The sequence below is a fragment of the Bombus pascuorum genome, chromosome 5, assembly GCF_905332965.1.
Source record: "Bombus pascuorum chromosome 5, iyBomPasc1.1, whole genome shotgun sequence".
Lineage (NCBI taxonomy): Eukaryota > Metazoa > Arthropoda > Insecta > Hymenoptera > Apidae > Bombus > Bombus pascuorum.
In genome coordinates this window covers 4,057,449-4,082,902 of record NC_083492.1, presented here as the reverse complement: position 1 = coordinate 4,082,902, position 25,454 = coordinate 4,057,449, and the positions used below count along the sequence as shown (strand labels likewise).

Sequence of the window (25,454 nt, the reverse complement as noted above, 5' to 3'; positions counted from 1 at the left end):
AGCAAAAAGGAACACTCACATGGTACGTACACACGTACGTACGCGCGCACATACACCGAACGGCGCCTTTGAAGTCCGTAAAAATGCAAAGAAGGCGGAGAGGGGAGTAGAAAGAAAAAGATTCTGCCTCGAATATCTTCTGGAACTAGAACACGATCGCCGGCTGTCGATCGAGCAGAACCTAGTCGGCCAGAGAAACCAAGAGTAGCTGGTTCACTAATCAGCCGAGAAACGCCGCGATTACAATCCGGTGGAATGTGCTTAGAACCGTCGTTTCGAAAGGCTTCTACTCTCGCGTTCTAGCGACTGCGTGTACATACTCCGGTCGATCGCGTGTGTACACGCCGAACACGCGTCCTCTGCGCATCGGTTACAGGAATTCGTGCAATTGTAAGATCAGAGATCGTGCTTAATCCCCTAACGCTTGAATTTTCTTTTTCCCTTCCACCTGGTCACCCGCTCTTTTGCAAGCAAGCGATCGAATCCTTGTTATTTATTCAGTTCTTCATCCTATATTGACGAGTTTGAGAATTTTTAGGCAAATTCATATTTTCAAGGATAGAATCAAGGAAGCTTTCACGACGAGATTTATAAACTGAAACGTAGAGTCTGATAGAAAAGAACTCTTCGTTAGGAAATACGTTAGGATATGTGTAAATAGCTTTCGTAGCACGTTATGTAAGTACTGCGGTAAATAAACTGATATTAGATCAGGTGAAAAAGAAAAGACAAATAGTTGGTAGAAAAGTAACAGGTGACTAACTCTATATGCGAACGCGAGTATGTACAATTCTCGGCCTCCTTGGACCAGAGAATGTTCGATATATGTACTCCGTGAAATTGTTTCGAAACCATTCGCGTTATCTGGAGGAATTCTATGTAAATCACAAAGATTAATATTACGCGTAATTGAATTAACGCTTCGCACGATTTGCTTTGATCTTGAAGAAAGATCGGTATTTAGAACGGCTGAACGGTTCTGTAATTTTATTACGCTGTCCGAGAATTAATCAGTTTTACTCGTTCTAGGAAAGTATTTTATAGAAGCTAGCAAAAAGACAATATCGTTAACGAATATCGTATATAACTTGTTTTCGCATTCGATTAAATACGAAGAAATCGAACGAACGAATAGAAAAACAGTCAAAAGTGGATGAGTTTAATGGAAGTGAAAGCTTTATTACTGGCTAATCCTGAAAACACTAATGGGTTTTGCTTGTATTGCTGTAAAACGTTATCGGTGAGAATGATACTACAGTCGAATATGTTATTTAAAACGTTATCTATCCATGAAACTAAAGAGACAACGAAATTTAACAAATTTTGTGAGAAATTTTGTAAAATTCTCATCTTTAAACTTTGCGAACTAAATTTTCATTTTCGTAAAAGAAAAAAAAACCATCAAACGAGAATGCGTTCTATCGCCCTTTATTTTTACGATACTATAATTTTCCAAAGAATTGATTCGATAATAAATAAAACTTGTATATAATATTAATATATAATTTAAAAAACAAAACTCTTTTACGAAAACATTGATTTTTGATTTCAACGTGTTCAAACGTAACTTACAAGAAACCGACACGAGCGTTATCTTATACATCGAAGATCATTATCGATTCACATCCTTCGCTTAAAATTACCATAATACTAAGAAGAACCGTAAGAAAGATCGTTATACAGGTAAATGAATTCGCGCGATCAATGACAATTAGGTTTCGCAATTTCTACACCGGAGCTACAGGATTCACTGAAATCACGTGTCCTTTCGAACACTTCGTGGTAAAAAGTTATTTAAGGAGAGGTCAGACTGTCATGAATCATTGTAGATTCGAGAGGCATGACATGTTGGCCTCGTGAGGAACGAAAGTTCACGAAGACACCGCACCGTCTGCATTGCTCATCTCGAGGCCGTTCAATCCCTCGCGGCCTGTCTCGACCGATATTAATTCTTATTCGATGTCATTTGCTTTAAAACAATATGCCATGCAGCGCCTGAACCAACTTTGCATTTGGAATACAGTTTATCATCGTTGTTTCGATCGGCAAACGTTCGTTCAACGAATACCAACTAGAATTTAGTTGGAACGAATGGCGTTCGTATTTGTATTAAATTTCGATCGTATACTAAATTCGTATAACGTCGATGCGTCGATCTTGTAGGTAAAGAAATACTACTATACTTGCAATACTAGCCGATACTCATACGTCGTAAATGATAGAAAATTCCGAAACAATTAGACCAGAGAAATTAGCTTGAAAAGCAGACCACGCCTTTTTGATTTATTTGAACCGGTTTGGCTACTGTTTGTACAGCTTTTGTAACGAAACGAAACGAAACGGTATTAGAGGTGATACTACGAAGCATAAATCGCTACATTTGATATCCGCGATTAATATCGAACTACGAACATATATATATATAAGTTTTAATTGGTGCGATTAAAATTCTCGATCGATCAGAGGAAAAAGACACTGCAACGTAAAAATCGTTCTAATTTATGATCAAGATGCGAAGAAAAGTGCACAAGACCATATCTAATATCGGTAAACGCACTTCTCATGCATATTTTACCGTTTCTACCCTCGTGTTTGCTCAAACAACAAAATGAACGCTCTGGCTACGCTTCGAAAATTGGAAATTTCGTCGAACACGCTGAATTCTCCGGGGATCGCCATTCGATTGTTATTCGACGATGATTAACGCATCTAGATTCCGGAGCACGTAAATGTTAGTTCCATCGATTCTACCGCCCGACGTAAAATAAATATACTCCGCTTCTCGTAAGTATATACGAATTACTAAGAGACTTTAAACAGATAAATTTCGATATTTGTTCGTGCCTATCTCGAGCTCTACCAGCTCCGATGAAAAAAATTTAACCGTCACGATACATTTTACTATTTCTTAATCGATGTTTGAGTAACGAAAGGAATTTTAATACTTGTCGTCGAAACCCGCGATTGTTCGAGTCGTACTTGAAAATTCAATACTCCGTTTGACGTATTAGACGCGTGAATTAATTCGATGCTTTTAGATGTATCTAGTTCGAGTGGTCGATAGATGTGTCATATTTTGAAAAGAACTTGAGGATTTGGAAGATCGTCTTCTCGTTTCGATGTATATCGATAGAAATTGGAAAATTCTCTTTGAAATACGATAACGTGATATCACAGAATGAGTAATATCGTATAATTGAAACGTACGCGAATCTTTTAAGGATTCACGAGTCCGTAAAACATCTTGCGATTTTTAGAGCTTTTTAATGTATTTATAACGAGTTGAATTTTTGTTTGTAGTTTCGTATACACGAGGTATAGCTTGTGTAATTTAACGGTCTACCAAATGGATTGGAAAACTTATGCACCGTCATCAACTCGAATAATTACCTGCCGTTGATTAAGTTCCGGTAATTTCGTCGATCGGTGTGTTCCACGCGCGTGTTCTTCGTTAATGATTTAACGAGCCACAGAGAAAGTTTATAAAGCGGAAACCTGATTCGGTACGAAATTAGGAAAACATATTTGATACATGGAACGTAATATTCCGCGACTAATTGCTTTACAAATGTATGCTAATTAAACTATATTAGCCGTAAAAAATATCCACGCACGGTAATTGTAAATGTAAACAGAGGAATAAATCTCAAGATTCGTCATTTTTCACTTTTACTTTTACATCTTACGTCGTTTGTAACAAATAACGAAGTTGTTGGTTAAAAATATTTAGCGGCTCGTTGCGATACGTTGCAACCTGGAAAAAGAATTATACAACTTTTCCATCTTCTGTCTTTTCTTCGATCCTCGAATAATTAATCACGCGTGCTAGATTTGCAAGCTTGACAGGTAACAAATATTCGCTCTTGCAATATTCGGTCTTGCAAAGGGATAATCATAACGTGCGACGCATTCCTTGAGCTAATTACAATTCTTCGAAAACTGCTCTTAAATACGGTGACCCGAATGACGGAAAGATCGATTAGTCTCCACTTTCACTGAAAAAAAATTTCAACACTTTCCCGAAAATTCTCAAAGAAAATCGAGAAACGTATCAAGCTATATCCCTGCGTATCATCAAGATATTCAGTTATATAACGATTCTTTAAATTTGACCATTAACTTGGAACGAACAACCAACGACTATTAGAAGTCACGAACTACCCAAACAGGTTTGCTAAACGACCAAAGAACGAATGGAAACTTACAATTTCGACAAGCGTTCCATAAATAAAAATTATCCGTACAAAGTTTCTGCCCGTTCAAAAACGATTCGGTGAATTTTGCCAATAATTCGGAGTGAATAGCAAACGCGGTTATCTGCAGGCACGCTAGACAGAGCGAATAAAACGAGAATTCGTTGGACAACGCAACGTCCCGAACCGGTTGCAAGTGCAAACGAGCGCGCACCGATAACGTTATCGGAACCCGTTGCATTGTCAATCGCGCGGTTCAAAGAATCACCAATTTGGAGTAGCGATATTGTTATCTCGCGCGAAGAGAGTTCTCGATATCCAGACGATTGTACAATGCAATGAAAACAGGGGAGTTAAGCCATTGACAAACACGGCTGGATAGTAATGGACCTTGCCAGATCTCCGCCAAGAAAGAAACTGCTACCGGTTATCGAGCACATTTACATTCATCGTGTAGAAAGTGCACGCGATCACCGACTTTCCTCGTTCGGGAACGCGGACAGGCGTCGGATAGAAATTTCTGCCGGGCGATTACGCAACGGAAGCTGCGGTCTCTTCCGGGGATTTGGTGCAGCGTAGCGTGAACTGCGATCGCCAGTCGCCGAGGGATAACGTTCGGAATTTGCCAACGTTTGGGGAGAACAGGTTCTTCGATTGCGTCGTGAAATTGCGAGTGACGAGTTTCGACGAAAATTAATAATATGGAAATTATCGTTGAAAATGTGAATCTTTGTGGTCGTTCGCTTGCTTTAGTCGTTTGGTCGCTGTAAAGGGAAGTCAGAAATTCCTGGTTTTCAGCGTCTACGATCCTATTCGAGCGAGCGGCAATTTTGAAAATTGGAAACGCGGTTTCATAATTTGACTATCTTATCGCGATAACAGGTAACAGAGAAAATCGTTTGTCGGATTTTCGTAATCCAAAAGGAAAATGCCACCGTGTGGAAGAAGCAAGTTTAACAGCCCCTCGGAAAGCCTGAATTAAAATTCTTCGTTCGTAACACGCGACACAACATTCGTTACAATGAAATAAATAAAATGGTACAGCGATCGTCGCATCTCTCGCAATTTCAACTTCCATTTAGACTTTCGCCGCACGCGTTGTAGTCGCATAGCAATAAATTATCGATAAAAATCAAGCCTCGTTCGAACGATCGTTTACGTCCAAGCAACGATCGTTCGACGCGGACCAAAAAGAGATGTCCATTCGTTTCGTGAATATTAAATCAAGCATCGTGAAATCCGAGTATGCGTACTTTGCGGTAAAAGATAACAAAGCAAGCGGTCAACAGATTCGTAACGTCGAATCGAAAGACACGTATCGATGAGTCCAAAACTACACTCGAATTACTCGAATTATCGAAATTCGAGCAACTTAATCCTTGGCGAACGAGAATTTTATAACAGCTTACGTAGCAACAACGGACGCTTATGGTATTGGACACGTTCAGAAGTTAATTAAAAGCGAAGGCGATGTAACTATCAATGACTCGTATAAACACAATCTTAAATTCAAGTAATTTGACTGGAGGTTTTATTCAAACGGAAAAAAGATAATTTCGATGCTTGGGTTTTTTTCTCAGTGGGATCTGATCGTGCTGCTCGTTCCTATGAGGCTGGTTTCTCCTTTATTTATAGTATCTTCCATTTCCACTAGTCATCGTGTTCGCTAAGGTTCAGCTGGCTGACGATCGCGCAAAGTTGTCTCCTTCCGACCGGATACTCCCTTCTGATCGTAAAGCTTCCAAGTGTAACACGCGACGAGGGAACGCGTTCATCCTACGAGTTTCTTGCTCGATTCGCGGCCCTTTTTTCCCCGCACCGTTTGTCGAAATAATGGGCAAACGGTCGTCTTTGTGTTTATAAACAGGACCTCTCGAATCTTCAAATGCCTTCGCGTCTGTGTAATTGACCGAAAAGAAGAAGGATAGAAAAAGCAAAGTAAGAAAAGCAAGCGCGAAAGGAACTTTACGAATAGATCGCGGATTGTTTATGTAAATTCGTATTAAATCTTGATCGCTTAAATCTCTTAGAAATACGCAAACACCTTTAAAGTAATTCGAAAATCTGTAAATAATTCGAAAAAGAAAAATAATGCCGAATGAAATACGAAACGTCCATAAAACAAATCTATAAATAATTTGTTATTTTAGGTTGCGGTTCCTCGCTTACTATTATGGACGAGATGAGTCATTTCAACAAATACTATATTTCGGTGGATTGTTCTAACAAAAGCTAGTTAATATATTTTCAGATGGAAACTTTTAAACGAAATGTAGTCGATGTAGCAAGCTGTAAAAGTTTACGTCGATTTACCACAAAATTGTTTGTTAAACAGATACACTTATAACGCCTTGAAGTATCAAATGCTACCAATTTAACATTCCAAATATTAGATAGCTTTTTGATAGCTCCTTTCGGAATAAATCGTTTACAACTGCGTGAGTAATTCTGTTTAAATATTACAATCTTTTTGATAATTCTTTTCGAAACAAATCGTTTAGAACTCGACGAACGAGCGAAAGGAAAATTCATGGGAAAAAATTCATCTCGCGAAGGAATCAGGTAGAAATGGAAAATGCTATTGTATGGAAACAATGGGCTGACCCCCGAAACGCCGGCGAAATCTTCGTATTTTTAAAAAAAGCTGTTTTCATTCTCTGGACGATAACGTTGCACGAGTAAACGTTTCAGCGAGCATGCGTAGGTCACGCGACTTTTTTGCAAAATATACAAACCGCGTTCGTAAACTATAGAATCGCAATCGTCTGGAACAATATCATCGTTTGCGAGCCGATTTGTTTGAGTACGCGGAAATCGAACGCGAGTTCGCATAATTTACGACGTTATTTTCGGTTTTGCGTGACTCATTCGAAGTTACAAAAACCTGATCCGACGGGAACGTGGCTTGGAATTCGACCGAGAGATACACAGTGGAACTTAAATCGCTTCGCTTTCGTCCATCGTTAATCGGTGTTACGATTATTAACGTAAAAGCAAAAGAAGAATCTACTTGTTTATGGAAAATAGAGAATTCGTGCGTCACCAGATCAGGACTAAATAGAGGAAACTTCCATCGTTATAGCGCACTTAGTCCCTTAATAGCCCTTAATAGAGTTCGTTCACACGCGTCTTTAGATAACCGTGTGCAAGAATGTGAAACATACTTGCCAGTATCTTCGAACAAGAATTCCTATGCGCTCTCAGCTTCGTTTTATCATCCACGCTACTGTTTTATGCCGCTACCCAGAGTCACCGTGATAACGTTTGTTACCGATGTCTCACGTTGCAAGCATTCGTATTCCACTTGCCGGTTCTCGCTTCCCTGCTCTATTTATTTGTCTTTCGACTTGAACTTCGACCCCTTGAAACGAGTTGGCACGGAAGAACAACGGAATTACGTGGTTGTCGAAACGATTCGAGTCGTGTTCCTTCGAAAGAACATCATAGAATATACCAAAGTAACGCGGATCAGGCTAAAATATCTCACATTCTACGATGTCGCAGAATATTTTAGAGAAGATTGTAAACTGCTCGTACACGTACGAAACTTGCAATTTCGATAGTTGTGCGGTAACGACGAGAGTCGCGTGTCTCTTTAATTAAAAGCAGGATTAACGCGATTCGGGAATTAGGATCGAGAACTTGGATGGATCTCTTTGTTTAGCAAGGCGAGGGGAAAGATATTTGGGAAAAGTGCGACGAATTAAAAACGTGACTACTTACGTTTCGCCTTCTGTCGGATTCTATTTCTTAACGATCGTTGATTCTCGATCGATGATATATCTCTGTGAACACGGCGAAGCAGGATACTCGAGACTCGTAGACGAGAAAGCGAAATGGTCCTAGACCGTTTTAGGTAAAATAGTATCAAGACGCGTGTGTACTTGCATGGAATTATAACAATTCGTAAACGGACTCGCAAAGTATTTTACGATACAAATCGAATTTAATAATCCAGAGAATTGGGAGGAACGAAATCGGATCGAATAGACGATAAACGTTTTCACCGCGTAAACAACGGACCGTAACCTCGAAGATCTCGCAACCAAGTCACTGTATTCGTGGATTACAAGGGAAAATGTAGGTTCCTTGCGTAATCTGACCTTTGATTCGACTTTGCTATAACGCCTTGTTTCAATGCAACTTTCATTATGCAGAAAGGTCATAAGACGAGAGAACGTACACGTGTATATAGGAATCGTAAAAGATCGTAACGTAACGATGCAAAGTGTTAATTATAGATTTTTCATCGCGCGATATTCTTATCATTCGTACTTATTGTCGGAGAATTCATCCACTGGAAAATTATTCCCCGTTTCGCAAACACATAATAATTCATACATTTTTCCTGGAAATCGTCGCACAATCGGTTGACACGTTACAGAACAAATGGTGTACTCGATATGATATCATCGTGTCTATAAAGATCAAGGATATCTTGTACGCGTTATCGATATGACAACCGAAAGAATATTAAAAACCAATACGAATATTTGCATTAAAAGGTTTTCATCGGTGCCACGAAGAAATTGTTTCGTAGCAACGTTTCTTCCTTGACGTTTGTCATTTTATTCTGCATGGTAACGGAGCAAAGTATTTTCTTAAGTTCACGCGTAACAAAGTACCAAAACTAAACGCCAGTGGTCAAAACGTTTTATTACAAATAAGATGATCGAAATAATTCTAATCTCCGCAATACTACGATACTTTTCCAACCTTATCGAACAACCGATAGAATCGAGTGGAACAACGAAAATGAAAGTACAACTATAACATTTCGTTTCAATCGTAAAATTCGAAACAGCTGTACCGTTTCTCCGTTTTCACATCTTCCTCCTCGTTCGCGTCTCTAGAACGCGTCGAACAACCGCACGCATCGACGTTGCCTTTAACATACCTCGAGATCGATATTTAACTCGGTAGAATAAGAAGAAGCAAAGTACGCTACAGGAACATCCATTGTAGCATTTCGTTGGAATCGCGAAACGTTGTTTCTCCGCTTTGATCTTTTTTCCCATGAACACGTTGCACGTATCGAGGACGCAACCGCGTACAGCAGGAAACGCAGTTTCTATCGCACCTTAAGATCGATAGTTTCACTCGATAGAACAACGAAAACGAAAGTAATAGAAGACAAAAACAAGTTGGAGGAGAAGGGGGAAGAAATTGATCGATCATCCGTGGCGTGGAATTTTATTTCGATCACGCAATCCAACGGCGCCATCCCACGTTCCTCCTCTTGTTCGCTGTTCAAGGTATCGAGGATGCCTGACACGTTCGTGAATCCGAATCTCGTGTTTGTACGGCCTATTCACGGCGTAGACATAATCGTGGCGTGGCTGCATAACGGTAAAAACAGATCGGCGTGCATTCACTTTTCCCCGTTGCGAGCGGAGTGCAGTTTCTATCGCATATACCAGACGAAGACTGCTACAGCCATGCAATACCTTTTAAAACTGACGAGTCATCGATCCACCCAGTCACCGTGTACAAATAACTCTAATGGAATTACCCTTTCCTTTCGGTGTTTCGTTTCGAGATCGCAGCCGATCTGCATCTGCCGTCATCCGCTCTCCCTATTCCAGATCCAATCGCAGAGTTCAATGAAATTAACGATCGCCACCGAATATCAACTTGATCACCGGAGTCTGCGTTGTGGAAAGTACATTCTGATTAACCCTTTCGCTACGAGTATAGACACGTTTATGCGTATTATAACATATACACGCGTATAGGCACGCGTGTACGTGCATTACCGTCCATAAATCACAGGGCACTTGTTAATCTTAAACATAACTTTTCTGGGAACAGGTTTCTAATAAAATCTTTGAAACAGCATAATTCAGTTTTCCTTATGGCACACGCCGTAACTTTCTTTCTATAAATTTCATTCGTTCGAACGAGATTTTAATTAGTGTCCGATTGAACGAACTTCTACCCGTTAAATCCACCTATCTATAAACGTGGAAAATCATAGATAGTAGAGAGAATCGGTGGACTCTTATCTCATATTAGATTTACTCGTATCGCCAAGTTCGTACGAACGCTTGAAAGAAATTTGAAAGAAAATCTGTATCGTTTTTTTTTTAGATATTCCAAGATTTATTATCGTAGAATAAAATCTGGTGCCGATTAAAGACCGTTGGCTAGAATTCCAAGCAGAAGCTCGTACCTTGTAATTCGTTAAATAAGTCTGCGAAAGATATAGATGCCATTTAAACGAGCAGTGTCTATTAAGGTTGAAAAGTAGGCTAACATAGAGGCTGAAGATGATTCGATGCTCGAGTGAAAGCTGTGACAACCGAAGTTGAATGCAAACCTTGTGACACGATATACCTACGTAATTTCTTCCTCCGTTCTAATTACTCGGAGAATTTTAAACGTAACTCGATATATTATGTTTGCGAAAATATATTTCTTCTTTTATACAAACGTACGTATAATATCGTCTTAAGTTACAATTTTCCGTTTTCTCTGTTATTACGTAATTTTCAATTTCTTATTTGCAGACGATTCCGGTGTGCCACGGTTCGAGGGGAAGGTGACGAGCAGGTTTCAGACGAGAATCTTCAAGATACCTCGAACGAATCCGGCAAGAAACCTCGTCGACAGAAACGAACATGTTCGTGATAAACCAGCGTCAAAGGCATCCTTGTTGGAGGATGCTGCTAGCCATCGTCATTTTATCCGGCCTCATTAGGTATTGCGAACCAATGTCCACGAAGAGGCTAACAGACTCATCTCCATCGTCGTTACCTACGTTATCGAGAAGTTCCGGTGAATCGAGGTCACAGAATCTTGGCTCGCCGAGTGATCTAGCCTGGCAAGCTTGGCTCCTTCTGGGCTCGCAAACAGGGGGACACTCTAGCTTGGATTCCGCCAGTTTTCTCAAACGAATCACGCCTAAGAGCGTATTCATCGCTCCAGAACTACCAGCCTGTCCTGATGGATATCGAGCGGACACGATGGGCAGATGCGTGAAAAGAGTGATCATCAATCCTCAAGCTCACATCGGTTTCCTTTTACAACAATTGAATAACAGATATAGTAACCAAGCTAGTGGTTCCGAGACGTCGTCTAATAATAAAAAAAAGTCCAGTGGCCCGCTGCAGTTGAACATCCCGTTGTTTTCCGACATGGACACCAAATCGGTTCCTGTAGACCACGAGGAGACCAGAGGAGACCACTCGATAAACATACCGATCGTAGTTCCTTCGAGAGAGGATGTGCAAGTAGAGGAGATAGAAGAGGAAGTGGAGGAAGTAAAGGAGGTAGAAGAAGCGAAGGACGTAGAAAAAACGAAGGATTTAATAGAAACGAAGAACGTAGAAGAAGCGACGGACTTAATAGAAGTGAAGAGCGTAAAAGAAGCGAAGGACGTAATAGAAGTGAAGAGCGTAAAAGAAGCGAAGGACGTAATAGAAGTGAAGAACGTAGAAGACATAGAAGACATAGAAGAACCGAAGGAGGTAATAAAACGAAGGGGCTTTTTTACTCGTAAGAGTGATATCTATAAATGAATCGACTTCTTTCGATCAAAATGAGAACAAACAATGTCGTTCAAAGCGTTGGACACTGTATTCTGTTCTACCATGTTTCGCTAGAATTTTAGTAAAGTACGAGCTAGATGAGACCGCGTTTAGATTCATTTCCATTGAAAAAATCTTACTTGCTCGTTCGTAATACGATCATCAACGTATAATAACAAGTACAATAGAACATATTTTACTTGAGGCTGGTAGCGAACGTGTTAAAAATTCTGTGTCGATTATATTGCACTTGCAGATTATTCAAAACGAAGCTATAATTATAGTTGAAACTTAAATACTTTGAATATCCTCTGTTCTTTGAACATCCTTGCTAGAGTTATCCTTGCTTTATCGAATTAAAAAGCTGATCCAAGCCACTATTGTTCCAAGCTTCGAATAACGAACCATAACAGTCACAGTAACTTTATCCAATACTTGGTCGAATTAAAATTTTACCGATCTGTATTTATGTTGTATCAGACGCTGAACACCAGCGAAGGAAACGAGGAGGAGGAGGAGGAGGAGGAGGAAGAGATAGAGGAAGAAGAAGAGGAGAACGAACCCAGTGTCACCCCTGGGAACACCACTATCTCTGACGAGCCTTCGGAAAACGAGGAAGACGATCAGAGTACCACGTCGTCTACGCTCGACACGATAGTTCCCGTAGCGGAGTTCGTAGACGATACGAACGACACGAATTTCTCCGGCGTGATCGACTATAAGATCCCGATCGATCTCCCCACGCCGTTGAATACATCCAACGTAAGAGCAACGAACGCTACCGACGATCAAGAATTGTGGGGCGAAGAATCGCAACTCTTAAACTCGACCGAAGTGTCACCGATGTTAATCCTTCTTTCATCGACGACAACGATGTCACCGAATTCGATAGCACCTGAGATAGAACTAGAACTGGCCAACAGTACTCGGAGGACTGTTCAATTGTAGTATCGTTCTCCGTTTATTAGATCTGTTTCTCTTCCTTTAACTCAACTTCCTCTCGTGGAGGAACTACGATTGATGATACCTGACCCTACTACCGGGGTCACAAGCATCTTCTTCGTGAGTTCGTGAACCTAAGTCCTGGCACGTGCGTACGACATTGCGTATAAACTACACGTAGTAACGCTATATATGTAATGTTATCGTAATTGATAATTCGATTGTACGAAAGCAAATTGCTGGATTTACCTTAGGACGCTAATTTTTTGTCACCGAATATTTTGCACGTAAAATTATTCTTCGGTATTTTATCTTTCACCTGTTTCTCGTCGTTTCTTATTTATTCCATATTCGAAAAAAGCAAGATCGATTGTTTGCGATTATTTCTCTTATCATCAAAGAAGATGGTTCTCTGACAATAGAACTAGACAATGATCCGTGATCCATCAATTGCATATACAAGTTTTCCTTTTTGAGTTCAACTCGTTGAGTTGAGATCTTTGTGGCCTGAGACATATTCGACGTTTTACCCCAACTAATTTATTATAATAACTTATTTTTAAAATATGTTTTTAATTTTTGACTATAATTTCACAGTTTCATCGTCAACAACACATCTGCGCTGATATGTTTCTATTAAATTAAGTTGTGCGTGCGTAGATGTAATATATATATAGTATTAGTATCAAAATATAAAAAAAAAGAATGTTTTATAAAGAATGACATAGAAGGGTTAAATAGGATCTATGGATCTTCGCAAAGAATCAATCAAAACTTTACCACGTTTTCATAATACTAAAATTCATATATGGACGCGTGCTTGTAATAATAATATGACATAGTAAGAACGCGCATTTGTATACTCGTATAATTACAAATTACATTTTCTATCGATTCACGAAAAGATCATCTTCGAAAATACCCGTGTATTATGTATATGCACCGGAATCCGAGTTTACCAACTCACGGAGAACATGCTTGTGACCCCGGTATATCGAATCAGACTGATTTTAGCGGTATTTGCTTTATTTATAGAACATTTATAGAACAAAGAAATCATGAATCCCTCTATCACGAATAAATCTCACGAAAGAGGTGCGCGTTAATCTGCTCTGCAGCGACCAAGTATTGTCCATACAGCTTCATCATGTACGTCATCGTGTCTGCTCTTGTACGGAGAAACATAAACTGTTGCGATCGTACTTTCTTTCTTGAAATTTGTTTTTTTTTCTTTTTATACTTGGATTAAAAAAAGGCAGAGAAAAAGAGAGAGAGAGAGAGAGAGAGAAAGAGAGAGAGAAGAGAATTATAGAACACATGCTGTGGAATTTTGATATAGAACGTTAAGAAGAGATATTGTGATGTAAAAAAAAAAGAGTCTCCATCTTATTCTGATACAAATCTCTTTACAATTTGTTTAGTTCAGATGTATATGCGCGATTATTTCTTTTAGGATATTACAATTGAAAAAAATTAATGAAAATGACTTTATGTACGAATTAGTAACAGTTTCGTTATGAAAACGTACCTACTAGTAATGTGACATTTTCCTATAAGAATATTAATAAATAAGTAAAAAATTCGTTTCGCTTAAGGAACTTAAATATTTATTTTCTTTTAATTTAATTTTTAAATTCCAAATTGCAACTGCGCGTATTAATCAAGATCGAATGTACTGATAATTATTTAATTTTCATCAAGAAACCATTGACCATAACTGAAAGGAATCATCATATTAAATTCTATGAAGAACAATGAACACTTGGATCTGCAAAAATCGCAACACTCTATGTCTCTCCAGTGTAATTGAGTCGAAGCTTACACCTACATTGTATAGCGAAAATACGTATCTATGTAGTATGAATGTTTTCGGTATGCGATTTGATCATTGTTCTATCCAAGCGCAGCGCTCCGAAGATAATGCTCGGAACAGTGTGAATCGGAATAACCTCGTCGTTTAGCTTTACGACCGTTGTTGTGATAATTCTTTTCCACTTTTTACACGTACGATAACTTTTTTGTACGAGAATACGCGGTAGAATGCATGCAATTACGGAAAGAAAAATTCTTATTATCAGTAACAGAATCCATCAGATACCATTCGAATTTTCGACGAAATGAAATTATATCTAATTACGTGTGATTATCACGTAGGTACGAAACGAAAGTTACGAATCTGACATCGCGGCCAGTAAATCTTTTTTACTGCTCTACGTATGCTTCGATGTGGTGTGTAATCTCTCTTTCTCATCTATTTGAATGTTGGTTCGTGTACATATTAATTTTATTAAGAGAAATTGTATATACAATGCATAATTAAGAAGCGTTATCGGCGTTTTAAATGTGTATTAATTGTAACTGTATAAAAATATTATTGTATTATTTATAGCTAAATATATCGATGTATATTACACATTGTCGTGTCGTGTCGTGTAGGAGTCGTTAGATCGCAGAATGAAAGAACTTATAAAAATCACTCGATGTTGGTCCTGTACCAAAATATCATGCTTTGTTATTATTTACAACCTTCCAGGCATGATAAGCGATTATGTTACAAATCATTTTATTCATTAAGCATTTTTTATTGTACATAACTTAATTGTTAAAGAAACTGCATGTTACGTTGTATTACTGGATGTACTTTTTATTCCTTTAAATCCCCTAGCTATGAAAAACTTCTCTGTAGACTCGTCTCTCGTTGCCACAGGTCTTATGGATTTTACATATTTATAAAATTTTAACAAATCTTTCTCAAATTGTTGAGACTTTCCACCGTCCCATATTTTACAGACAAATGTTCCATTTCTTTCACTAGTTTGTAAAGCAAATTTCAAAGCAATATATGCGAGTTGTATTATCGTCTCGTGATCTAAGTCTCTTATGCCAGACGCATTTGGTGCCATATCTGATAAAATTACATTAGGTTTTCTACCATTTAAATGTTTTAGAAGTAGACTTCGTGATGCTGGATTAGTAAAGTCCATGCCGCTCAATAATGTTGCACCTTCGATCGGATATATAGGTTGCTTGTCTATTCCAAAAACAGTTCCAACATCACCATCTTCCTTAGCATTTGCATTTGTTGCTTTAATAGCAACTTGTGTCCAACTGCCAGGAGCAGCTCCACAATCGATTACAATATGCCCTGGCTGCAATATTTTAAATTTATCATTGATTTCTAACAGTTTGTATGCACTTCTACATCTATAATTTTCTTTTCGAGCCAACTCCACGTAAGGATCTTTTAACTGTCTTACAAGCCATAATTGCGAGCTATGCTTCTTCCCTTTTAAATCATTTGGTACTTCTCGAAATAATGTAGTACTGCTATGCAAGTCCCTTAATATCAAAAGATTTCGAGAAAGACGCTTCATGATATAACCTAACTAAATACTGGCAATGGTGAAAAAAGCTTCATATGCAAAATATATACACACAAATGAATCGTCTTCTTATTTTTTATAACTCAATGACTATTCGATCATTCATTACACAAAATTAGTCATACAAATTAAACATCGTCTAAATAATATTGTAACACTTAATGTGGTCGAATATAATCTCTTGTATAGTTACAAGTTGTAAACTACGATTCGGCTCGAGCACGTATCAGCTGATTAGTACAAATGAATACGCATGCGTGGAGATTCTATGATGGTGACGGAACTTCGTAGTTACAAAAAGTATCTCATGTGCTTGCCGGCGAAGATGTGATAGAATTCCACGGGTAATGATCGTTTGAACGAATGTTGCGATTAAAAAAGTGATTTACAATGAACCTAACCACAGGGAATCCTTACGGGAACGGTTTGCTTTACGCTGGTTTCAATCAGGATCAAGGTACGTGACCGAGTGTGCTACATTTGACAGTCCAGTCATGTACTGTCAAATTTATTTTTTTACTCCTAACCTTTGCATCTAACACCTGTCGAATAAATTTATCATAATTTCACTTTTCTATACGATTAATATCAATTTAACCTGAAAAAATATGTTTCCATCGTACTCTGTTTGCTTAAAATGGCTAAAATGAAAGAATTTATTATCACTTTCTTCTTTTTAACCTCATTCGTGTACAATTATTCCAAATTTTTAATAATAACTTTGCATTGAATATATTTTATGAAGTTATTTATAAATCAGTCGTATGACCCATTATGTTTAAAAAATTATTTAAATTTCTTTTTCGATTATATTATTAGAATTTCCTTTCAATTGTTTATAATGAATTGTTTTAAAACTCATTGGTTTGATTTGAATTATTAGAAAATCTATTTTCGTATTTCATTACTATCTCTCTTATACGTTTCTCATTCTTTTATATATATCGTATAATCGTACAATGTGATATTATTCCATAAAGAGTTCCATGATAATCATTCAACTGTGGTAGTTTATCTTCTTAGTGTTCTATGTGTCAAATAAGGAATATATATGTACATATATATCGAATACCATATTGTGATTTTAAAGGGAAAAGACTGTGTAATGTAACTGTGTAATGTAAGAGAATAGATAGCAATATCTTAATTGTTTGTATAATCTTTCCATTTGTAGGATGTTTCGCTTGTGGTATGGAAAATGGCTTCAGAGTATATAATTGTGATCCTTTAAAAGAAAAAGTGCGTCATTTCAGTGATGGAGGCCTTGGTTATGTGGAAATGCTATTCAGATGTAATTATTTAGCATTAGTTGGTAGCGGAGCAAAACCTATGTATCCAACAAATAAAGGTAACATATTTCATATATTTTCTCTATCTTAAAATAAATAAAGTGGATTATTTGTGATTTATTTTATATAAAACTTGCAGTTATGATATGGGATGACCTTAAAAAATCACCAGCAATTACTTTAGAATTCAATGCTCCTGTAAGAGGTGTTAAATTAAGAAGAGATAGGATAGTAGTAATTTTAGAAGGAGTTATAAAAGTATATACATTTACGCAAAATCCTCAGCAACTTCACGTGTTTGAGACTAATCCAAATCCCAGAGGTCTATGTGTCTTATGTCCAAATAGTAGTAATTCCTTGCTTGCTTTCCCTGGTAGAAAAAATGGACACGTTCAAGGTAAATCTTAAGCAAGAAATTTTGGTCTTCTACATTCTTCAAATTTATAAAATAACTTGTTTTCACTATTACAGTGATAGATTTGGCTAATACAGAGAAACAACCATTAAATATTGAAGCGCATGAAACACCTTTATCATGTATAGCTTTAAACTTACAAGGTACTAGACTAGCTACAGCTTCAGAAAAGGGAACCTTAATAAGAGTATTCGAAACACAGACTGGAAATATGATTAACGAATTAAGAAGGGGAGCTAATCATGCAAATATCTACTGGTAATTAAAACAAAATATTTTATAAACAGTTATATATTACTAAAGTAATATTAATTATTCAAATTTATATTATTATAGCATTAATTTCAACCATGATTCAACTTGGTTATGTGTAGCAAGTGACCATGGAACTGTACACGTTTTTGCTGTAGAGGATCAAAAATTAAATCGTCAATCTAGTTTAGCATCTGCTACTTTCCTGCCAAAATATTTTAGTTCCAGCTGGAGCTTTTGTAAATTTCAAGTTCCAGGTGGTCCACAATGTATGTGTGCATTTGGAACTGATAACAATAGTATTATAGGTCAGTATTATAAAGCAATATATTCAGAAATGTAAATATATAGCGTGGTAATGATTTCTTACATAACAATGGTTTTTTTGTTGTTACAGTAATATGCGCAGATGGTAGTTATTATAAATTTGTGTTTAACAATAAAGGTGAATGTACGAAAGATTTTTATGCACAGTTCCTCGAATTAACAGATGATAAAATGTGATTGGAAAATAAGGAAGAGGTAAACTATACACTGATTAGTATATACTGATTATGAAATGATTAAATAAAAATATATGTATCTTTAACATTATGTTTTCAGTATTCATTGGATGAGATCACATGGAATAGTTTATATGGGAAGTGAGTACTGTGTTGTTATTTGAAGTCGTATTATATGGTAGAGGACCAAATGAAAAGTACTATTATTTGTTGGTGTTATGTCCACTGTGCAGTACTGTGCTAACTATATGATATAAAAAGAACTTTAAGGAGCGCTAGCAGGCCTATTTCTGAGATGTTTACTTATGGAACTATACGTTCTTAGATGTTATACGCAAAGAGAAGAACTCAATGTTTATGAATTTTGCTTAATGTGTCAGTGTAAAAAGTAATTTTCTTACACATAAATTAAACAATCTTTTAACTAACGCTGATGCAAATATATAAGGAATATCATTCTGAAAGTAATTGAACGATTTTTGGTGGTTCATTATGCTCACCAAGTCATACGTATTTTTTTATATTTATTTTATAAAATTACAAATGTCTCATTTAACGTAGCAGAAAATATATGATGTTCAAATATATTCCGTATTTTCCGTATTTTGTGTCACAAATGTAGGCAAATTAATGTAAAACTATGAAATTTGGCTACTTATCGATCGTATTCGATGATTAACCAAATAAAATAATAATACGTGTATAACGTAATCGAGTTTTATAACCTTTATTTTTATTTTTATTTTTATTGTTTCATACATTTAATATACATATACACAAGAAATAACTACATTCAATTATTATTATTGAAATATTACCACAAAATGTGAAGTCTGTAGTGTCACAAAGAAGTTGGAATCGAATATAAAATAAAAATGATCATGAGACGAAACGCTGTATTTGTTTAAAATAAAATATAAATAATATTTATCAGTTGCAAGCATGTATTTTGTTTCTTTTTTTGTTTTGTTTTGTTTTGTAATATATATATATATGTATATATACATATATGTATATATTATGCGAAATTTGATGAAAAGTTTTACGCAACATTAGTAATTAAAATTCAGTCTTACAGAAAGAGAATACACGTTGCTAAACCAAAGCTTTCCAACCTAGAGTCGTTGTTAAATTGAATAAATTTTACAATTTATCATGGTATCGGCTTTAAAATGAAAAAAAAGTATATATATAATATATATATATATATATTATATTACGATATATGCGTCGTCGCATTTCGATATGCAGTTTAGATTTACATTAAGAATATTGTAATTATTCATCTGTGTGCGTTGTTCGAAATTTCGAGTATCATTAAAAAACAACGCGAAGCTCTTAACAATTAATCATAATATATGAACAATAACACGTATAATAATACGAAGCAGGCTTTTTGTACTGCAGATTTATTTTGAGCTTTTGTAAAATGGAACATCTCCATCGTGTTATGTATAGAAATAAGATGCACAGTGTTTTTCTAACATAAATTTACCGCACCTTTCTCATTCGTCTTTCCTTCCTTTTATTCAATTATCGTCAAAGACGGAACACGTTGACGTTTGACTGGATTACAAAATTTTACATGACAAGATTGAATCCGTAGGCCTTGTTGGCAGACCGAGGGTGATCTTAAAATTTGTTTAAAAAACACTGTCATTTGAAAGGTACTTCCCGATAATGAGAGCTCTTGCCATCGAACGCGACCTTTCTCATTCATTGTAACGAATAAATCCGATTTTCTGTCGCTATCTCTATATCTTTGTTTAATAATCTTTAAACCTCGAAAGGTTTATTCGCGTCCGCCTTAACGACTTTCGATTTTTTCACGACTGGAACTGCAGACTTTTTCTTCACGCCATGAAGAACGTGGGTCAGTCCTTTCTTAGTCTCGAGACTCTTGTAAGCGCTGTACACGACGAGCCACACGTACGAATTACTGATTGCGACGAGCAAAACGATTATGCCTGGAAAAGAGACAACTTTCGATAACGATATAAATCAGAAATTTCCGAAATGGTAGACATTTTTGGTCAACGATAGATATATCATGAATATACTAAATTGGTACATATGAAATTTCGCTTTTCAAAAGTTTGAAATTAACAAGTAAACACATGTCTTAAAGTCTATAGGAAATAATAAAATAAAATTTCGCCGCATCGCTTATATATGATTCTTATACATCCAATCTTGCACTTATGGATTATTTCATTATCATTCTGTTACATATTTAAACGAATTATTCCAGAATAAAGAAAGTATCAAAACAGCATTCGAATAATTTTATAACCTAAAGTTGACAGTTCATACGAACACAGAATATCGAGATTAAGTAATTGGTAGGAAGATTACATACATACAATTACGTAGAAGTTATTTTAAAGGTTTCATACGATATAACAATTTAGCATTTGTTATAATAATTTGCTTGCTTCGTTCGTTTATCAACTTACGTTCACAAATATCAGCATTGCCTCCGAGCGTAGCAATAAACGGGCAGCCTTGTTCTACCACGAACACAGAAATTGTCAACGCCGATATTATCGTCATCATGACCACCAACCAGGGCGCCATGAAGTGGCGATTGTTCTACCGAAAGAAACAACTTGTCTTACCATGAAATTATTCTCGAGAATAACTACGTAAACTGTAATTACCGCCAGCACACCGTACAACAGCAGGATAGTGGAAATAAAATGTATCACTGTGATCACCAAACCGCAGTATATCGAGTACACCGTTTCTAAACACGTGTGAAAGATTTTTAAAATTGATGTATAATGAGCGAATACTAGAGATAAACAGTTAAATGAATAATTAGGCGAAAATAGTAGAATATAAAATATTTGTAAGATTATATTGTAAGCACCAGTTGCATTATGGTGAGCCATATCCATTTTCTTAGTATTTAGATGATTAGACGATATATCTTCCAAGGCCTCTCTCTCGAGAGCATCCTCCGTGTCCCTTACCACCATTTCTTGAATTCCCATCGTGTGTACTAGTGCCAGCACGAAAAATGTCATATTGAATCCTGATATAAGCTGTGTTAAAAAATGAAATAATTTAATATAATTTAACGCATGCTAATTTCTTATGTGTTTCTTACACAGTGATAATAATTAAACGATAGATCATATTTACCAATTGAAATACTGCTATTAACACTGTACCTTCTTCCAGGTTAAAATAATGCACGAAATTCTTTAACAGTCCCACCTTCATTTTGCCTATTCTTTTTAACAGAACGCTGTGCAATTATTATTCCTGAAAATATATAGAAATAATAAAAATTTACATCCAACAATTGAAGCGATTCCACTTTCCACAAATTTGAGTACATTCAAAGAAATCAGCACACAATCAATTACAATCAAATCATTATTTGGAACGTGCCATCAATTCAATAGTAATAAATTTGTGCACTTTTGATTGTGAAATCTATACCTTTCTTTCTCTTCCAATAAATACAATTTAAATATTGGGGCTGTCTTCTATCGCTGAAAATCTTTCAATCTTTATCAAATGCAAGCATCATCGAAGGAAAACAACAATAGAAACATCGTTCAAAATTTGTATACCAATTTGTGTACCGTGTGATGAAGCATCCGCCAAAGTCTCCAATTATCAAGCGAAGCATCAAATATATCGACTATCATACAAAATATAAAAGTTCGCTGCAATGATCGCAGCAGTCTTTTGAATTAATATTCTAAATAAAAAGGCGCAACCCTCGGAGGTTACAAACAAGGTAACTATTATGTACCGCGATGTTCGTGGTGTACATACAACGATAACAATAATACAAAAATAAAGAAGAAACAGAAAGAGGAAGTGCGAGGAAGTGCATTCTCAATCGAGAATGCAGTCGCGCTCCAGGTTGAAGATTCGTCGCTTTCGAATGGAAAGCGAGTGACGCGATATGTCGTTACTCACCTCGCGGAAAAAGGAGCACGGAATATCACTGAAACGTAGTTCACAATGAGAATCAATAACTTTCACTGTCTCTCGCTTGGACGAAAGCGAAAGATGCGATTGTCAAATGAAATGGAATCACGCGAAGAATAAAGAACTTGCCATGAAAATATGTTGCTCCAGTTTTGGTAGCCTCTTTGAGAGGCTATCGAGAGCGAACGATAATTCAGAGGGATGCCCGTTTGTGTGCGTTCGACGCACAAAGCGCGAGTTTACCTCGTCCAGGGGGTTGAAACGTAACCCCTAGCGGTAGATTAAACGACATGCGCACCACACACCGATCCACTGCCGCATCCTTCAAGATGCATCCGTTCTCAATTGATCATTGATTGCTAGTTCCGCAAAATGATTAATTCTCAACCCGATAGATCTGAGTTATTCGAAACCTTGTTTTGAGTTTTATTGACCCGCGACTAAAATTGAAAGTGTTCTAAATGGGATTTGGTTTATTAGGGGTTGTGGTATGGTTTATTATTGATTTACCGATTATGTGGGTGTTCTGTGCAAATAGATATTTATATATATATATATTGCGCTTTATACAAAATAGATAAATTGATGTTAGATGTGGAGGATGTTTATTTTTTACCCAAATACGATTAATTGAACATCTGTATTTTATTCTATACATTTATATATATTATATTATACTATATAATTTATATTTTATTTCATTTATATTTTATAAGGAATTTGTTTATTATTTAGTCAGTTTTCCTTAAAATACATTATTAAACCGATATTTTGAAACAATCGTATTTTAACAAATATAAAACTTAACTTTGGTTTTGTCGCGTATAGTATTTTAACTTCGATAAATCTCTTTGCGTTGCATAAGCTACAATTCCTATTATCGAAAGGCAATATGATTGTTTTAAAATATCCATAAACGCTGCAATTTCGTTGAAATTGTCTATATTCCATTACTACGTTGAAACGAATGCCATATGATTGTTTTATTGTCAACGTGTATCGTGGAAGTTTGAATCACAGTTCGAAAGTTGGTTCGATCGAGATTGAATCATTTTCAAAGTAGTCATAGAAACGCGACACGGACGCGGCCCTCCATACTCGTATCGTGGTTGTCTTTTGAACGTAGCACGAATTGTGACAGTTTGTTCGCAGCTTTTAAGCTATATTAACGCGCTGATAGCCTCGATATACGATCTTTCCAGGAGGTTAAAAAATGGATCGGAAATATCAGAGAGTGGAGATGGGGGTGGGTGCGTTTCATCACCCACCGAGAGCAAAATATAGCGAGGAAACGAAGAATTTGATCAAACGTAAGCAAATTCACCGAAAATTTAATCAAACAGATTTTAAATTCCTTACTTAAAATAATTTTTGTATTTAATTTTTCCTATATTTATATCGAATTAGAAATACGATAGTGTTACAACCCATTAAATATTTAAATATTTCTTATTGTTTAATGGAATCATTAATGTCTTCGCAAAAACACACTAATAGGTTTAATTCTTCTCTTATAAAGTACTTAATACTGATCTACGTTACTTTTCTTGTCGAAATTAACATTTTGATAAATCTGTGATCTTAGTTCTAATGGAAGAGTCCAAAGTGAGTATGATGAAAAGGAGGTGTATTGAAGAAGCGATTAACAAAGGTGAATCCTTGCCAACTGCTGTGGAAAGATCGGAAACAGGATCGAATAAGCATAATTTAGGATACCAGGTAAAATTGATAAGTTAAGATTAACGGGCAACAAGAAAATGAAATTAATAAAATCTATCTATGTAGGTTTTAATGCCTACCGTCTGGAAAAAACGATCGCAAGATACGATTATTAAGAGCGGCGCGTATGAGAGGGAACAATATAGAAGAACGTCTCCTTTACGTAAGTTTATATCGGTCTTTTACATAATGATTAGAATGTACAAATATTTATTGTAATAATAAAATAATTATTTGTATCAAATAAGATTAGAAGTTAATAGTTTCCTGATTTAAGACCAAGTTTTGTAATAGATTTTTATCTAAATTTACGTGTATTTATTTTCTCATTATTAACATTCAGGTAATACGGAAAAGCAAAAGCGTCATTTAGCATGCATGATGGCGTATGGAAAGGACATGCCAGAAACTCCTCGTGGCCCAAGGATTCTTCATAAAGCGAGACGAGAACCACACTTTCCTGATACCAGTGATCCTATCGATGATTGTATATAACTAAAATAGATAGCTATATTATGTTCTTGTTCTAATATACTTTTTCTTATTTTTTTAGTGGTTCGTGGAATTCAAGAAAGAATGGAGTTTTTAAACGACATGGAATGTCTTGGAATGGGGAAAAAATATCGTCTTACAATACAACAAGAAATAGCGCATAAATTACGATTGATCGAATCTGTAGACAAGCAGAGATCGAAGGAAATTCGAAAAGAGATCAGAGAACTTGAAAGACCATTGCCAAAACCATTTCCCTTAGGACAGCTAGATGACAATTAATAATTTTTATAATTCACGGCCTTTTATACTTAACCAATTTATATTTTTTATAAAGTTTACAGAACATATATTATACAGTATTTTAGATAAACCAAGCGATAGGTATAATAAAATAATAAAACGTCAGTATATACAATATATTATTCTACTTATATAAAACTGTCGGAGGACAGGCAATTCGTATAACTAGAATTCACATTTTTTGTTCATATAATTAGACACTGATTAAAATTTCACTTAAATAAATGGAGTTTTACGATGTTTTTACACAAGTTTTTCATATTTCGATAATTTATAATTTCAATTTATACGTACAGACGAACATATTCGATACACAGAATATTTATATACGACAATGTAATAATAATGGCGTAATAAATGCAATTTATGCATATAACATTTATATATAATAGATTTTTAATATTATATAATATCAAATAACTCCTTGGAACGCAAAACTTCAGAGTTACGAATTTGCCGCGCTCGAATCGTACACAACGGCTA

General features: G+C 36.1%; 6 protein-coding genes across 9 annotated transcripts in view; 3 read left to right on the top strand and 3 right to left on the bottom strand.

Annotated features, from left to right (window-relative positions):
- Nucleotides 1–15,292, top strand: part of LOC132906624 (myelin transcription factor 1-like) — a 61,178-nt gene extending 45,886 nt beyond the window's left edge. The window contains exons 2-3 of the mRNA XM_060958966.1: nt 10,703–11,662; nt 12,203–15,292. Coding sequence (XP_060814949.1) covers nt 10,814–11,662; nt 12,203–12,670 — 1,317 coding nt within the window. The 5' untranslated portion in view covers nt 10,703–10,813 and the 3' untranslated portion in view covers nt 12,671–15,292. The remainder of the gene's footprint in view (nt 1–10,702; nt 11,663–12,202) is intronic.
- LOC132906642 (uncharacterized) overlaps nt 1–25,454 on the bottom strand; it is a 123,285-nt gene that overhangs the window by 78,353 nt on the left and 19,478 nt on the right. The window contains exon 1 of one of the 2 annotated variants that reach the window (XM_060958994.1): nt 9,386–9,396. The exons of the other annotated variant lie outside the window; for it this stretch is intronic. The gene's annotated coding sequence lies outside the window, so the exon portion shown is untranslated. Of the gene's footprint in view, nt 1–9,385; nt 9,397–25,454 lie in introns of those variants that run through there. 2 annotated transcript variants of the gene reach the window in all.
- On the bottom strand, nt 14,931–16,247 carry LOC132906632 (rRNA methyltransferase 2, mitochondrial). The gene has a single exon (XM_060958982.1). It carries the CDS (start codon nt 16,036–16,038, stop codon nt 15,283–15,285), a length of 756 nt encoding a protein of 251 aa, XP_060814965.1. The 5' UTR covers nt 16,039–16,247; the 3' UTR covers nt 14,931–15,282.
- Nucleotides 16,306–21,773, top strand: LOC132906628 (WD repeat domain phosphoinositide-interacting protein 3). Of its 3 annotated transcripts, none has more exons than XR_009658017.1 (8): nt 16,306–16,504; nt 17,222–17,395; nt 17,476–17,733; nt 17,808–18,009; nt 18,088–18,311; nt 18,401–18,525; nt 18,607–18,647; nt 21,693–21,773. XR_009658017.1 is itself a non-coding variant. In XM_060958974.1 (8 exons), exons 2-7 carry the CDS (start codon nt 17,223–17,225, stop codon nt 18,505–18,507), a joined length of 900 nt encoding a protein of 299 aa, XP_060814957.1. In that variant the 5' UTR covers nt 16,367–16,504; nt 17,222; the 3' UTR covers nt 18,508–18,525; nt 18,607–19,446. The 3 variants fall into 3 exon arrangements, 2 of the variants coding, with proteins under 2 accessions (XP_060814956.1, XP_060814957.1); XM_060958974.1 differs by lacking the exon at nt 21,693–21,773 and having other exon boundaries at nt 16,367–16,504; nt 17,222–17,236; nt 17,301–17,395; nt 18,607–19,446; XM_060958973.1 differs by lacking the exon at nt 21,693–21,773 and having other exon boundaries at nt 18,607–19,446.
- On the bottom strand, nt 19,899–22,717 carry LOC132906637 (uncharacterized). The gene is made up of 6 exons (XM_060958986.1): nt 22,446–22,717; nt 21,654–21,776; nt 21,379–21,553; nt 21,167–21,252; nt 20,963–21,098; nt 19,899–20,473 (listed from the first exon to the last, which is right to left on the bottom strand). The coding sequence occupies exons 2-6, from the start codon at nt 21,732–21,734 to the stop codon at nt 20,283–20,285; spliced, it is 669 nt and encodes a 222-aa protein (XP_060814969.1). The 5' UTR covers nt 21,735–21,776; nt 22,446–22,717; the 3' UTR covers nt 19,899–20,282.
- LOC132906633 (UPF0193 protein EVG1-like) lies at nt 22,988–25,350 on the top strand. The gene is made up of 5 exons (XM_060958983.1): nt 22,988–23,767; nt 24,043–24,176; nt 24,243–24,339; nt 24,520–24,663; nt 24,730–25,350. Exons 1-5 carry the CDS (start codon nt 23,671–23,673, stop codon nt 24,948–24,950), a joined length of 693 nt encoding a protein of 230 aa, XP_060814966.1. The 5' UTR covers nt 22,988–23,670; the 3' UTR covers nt 24,951–25,350.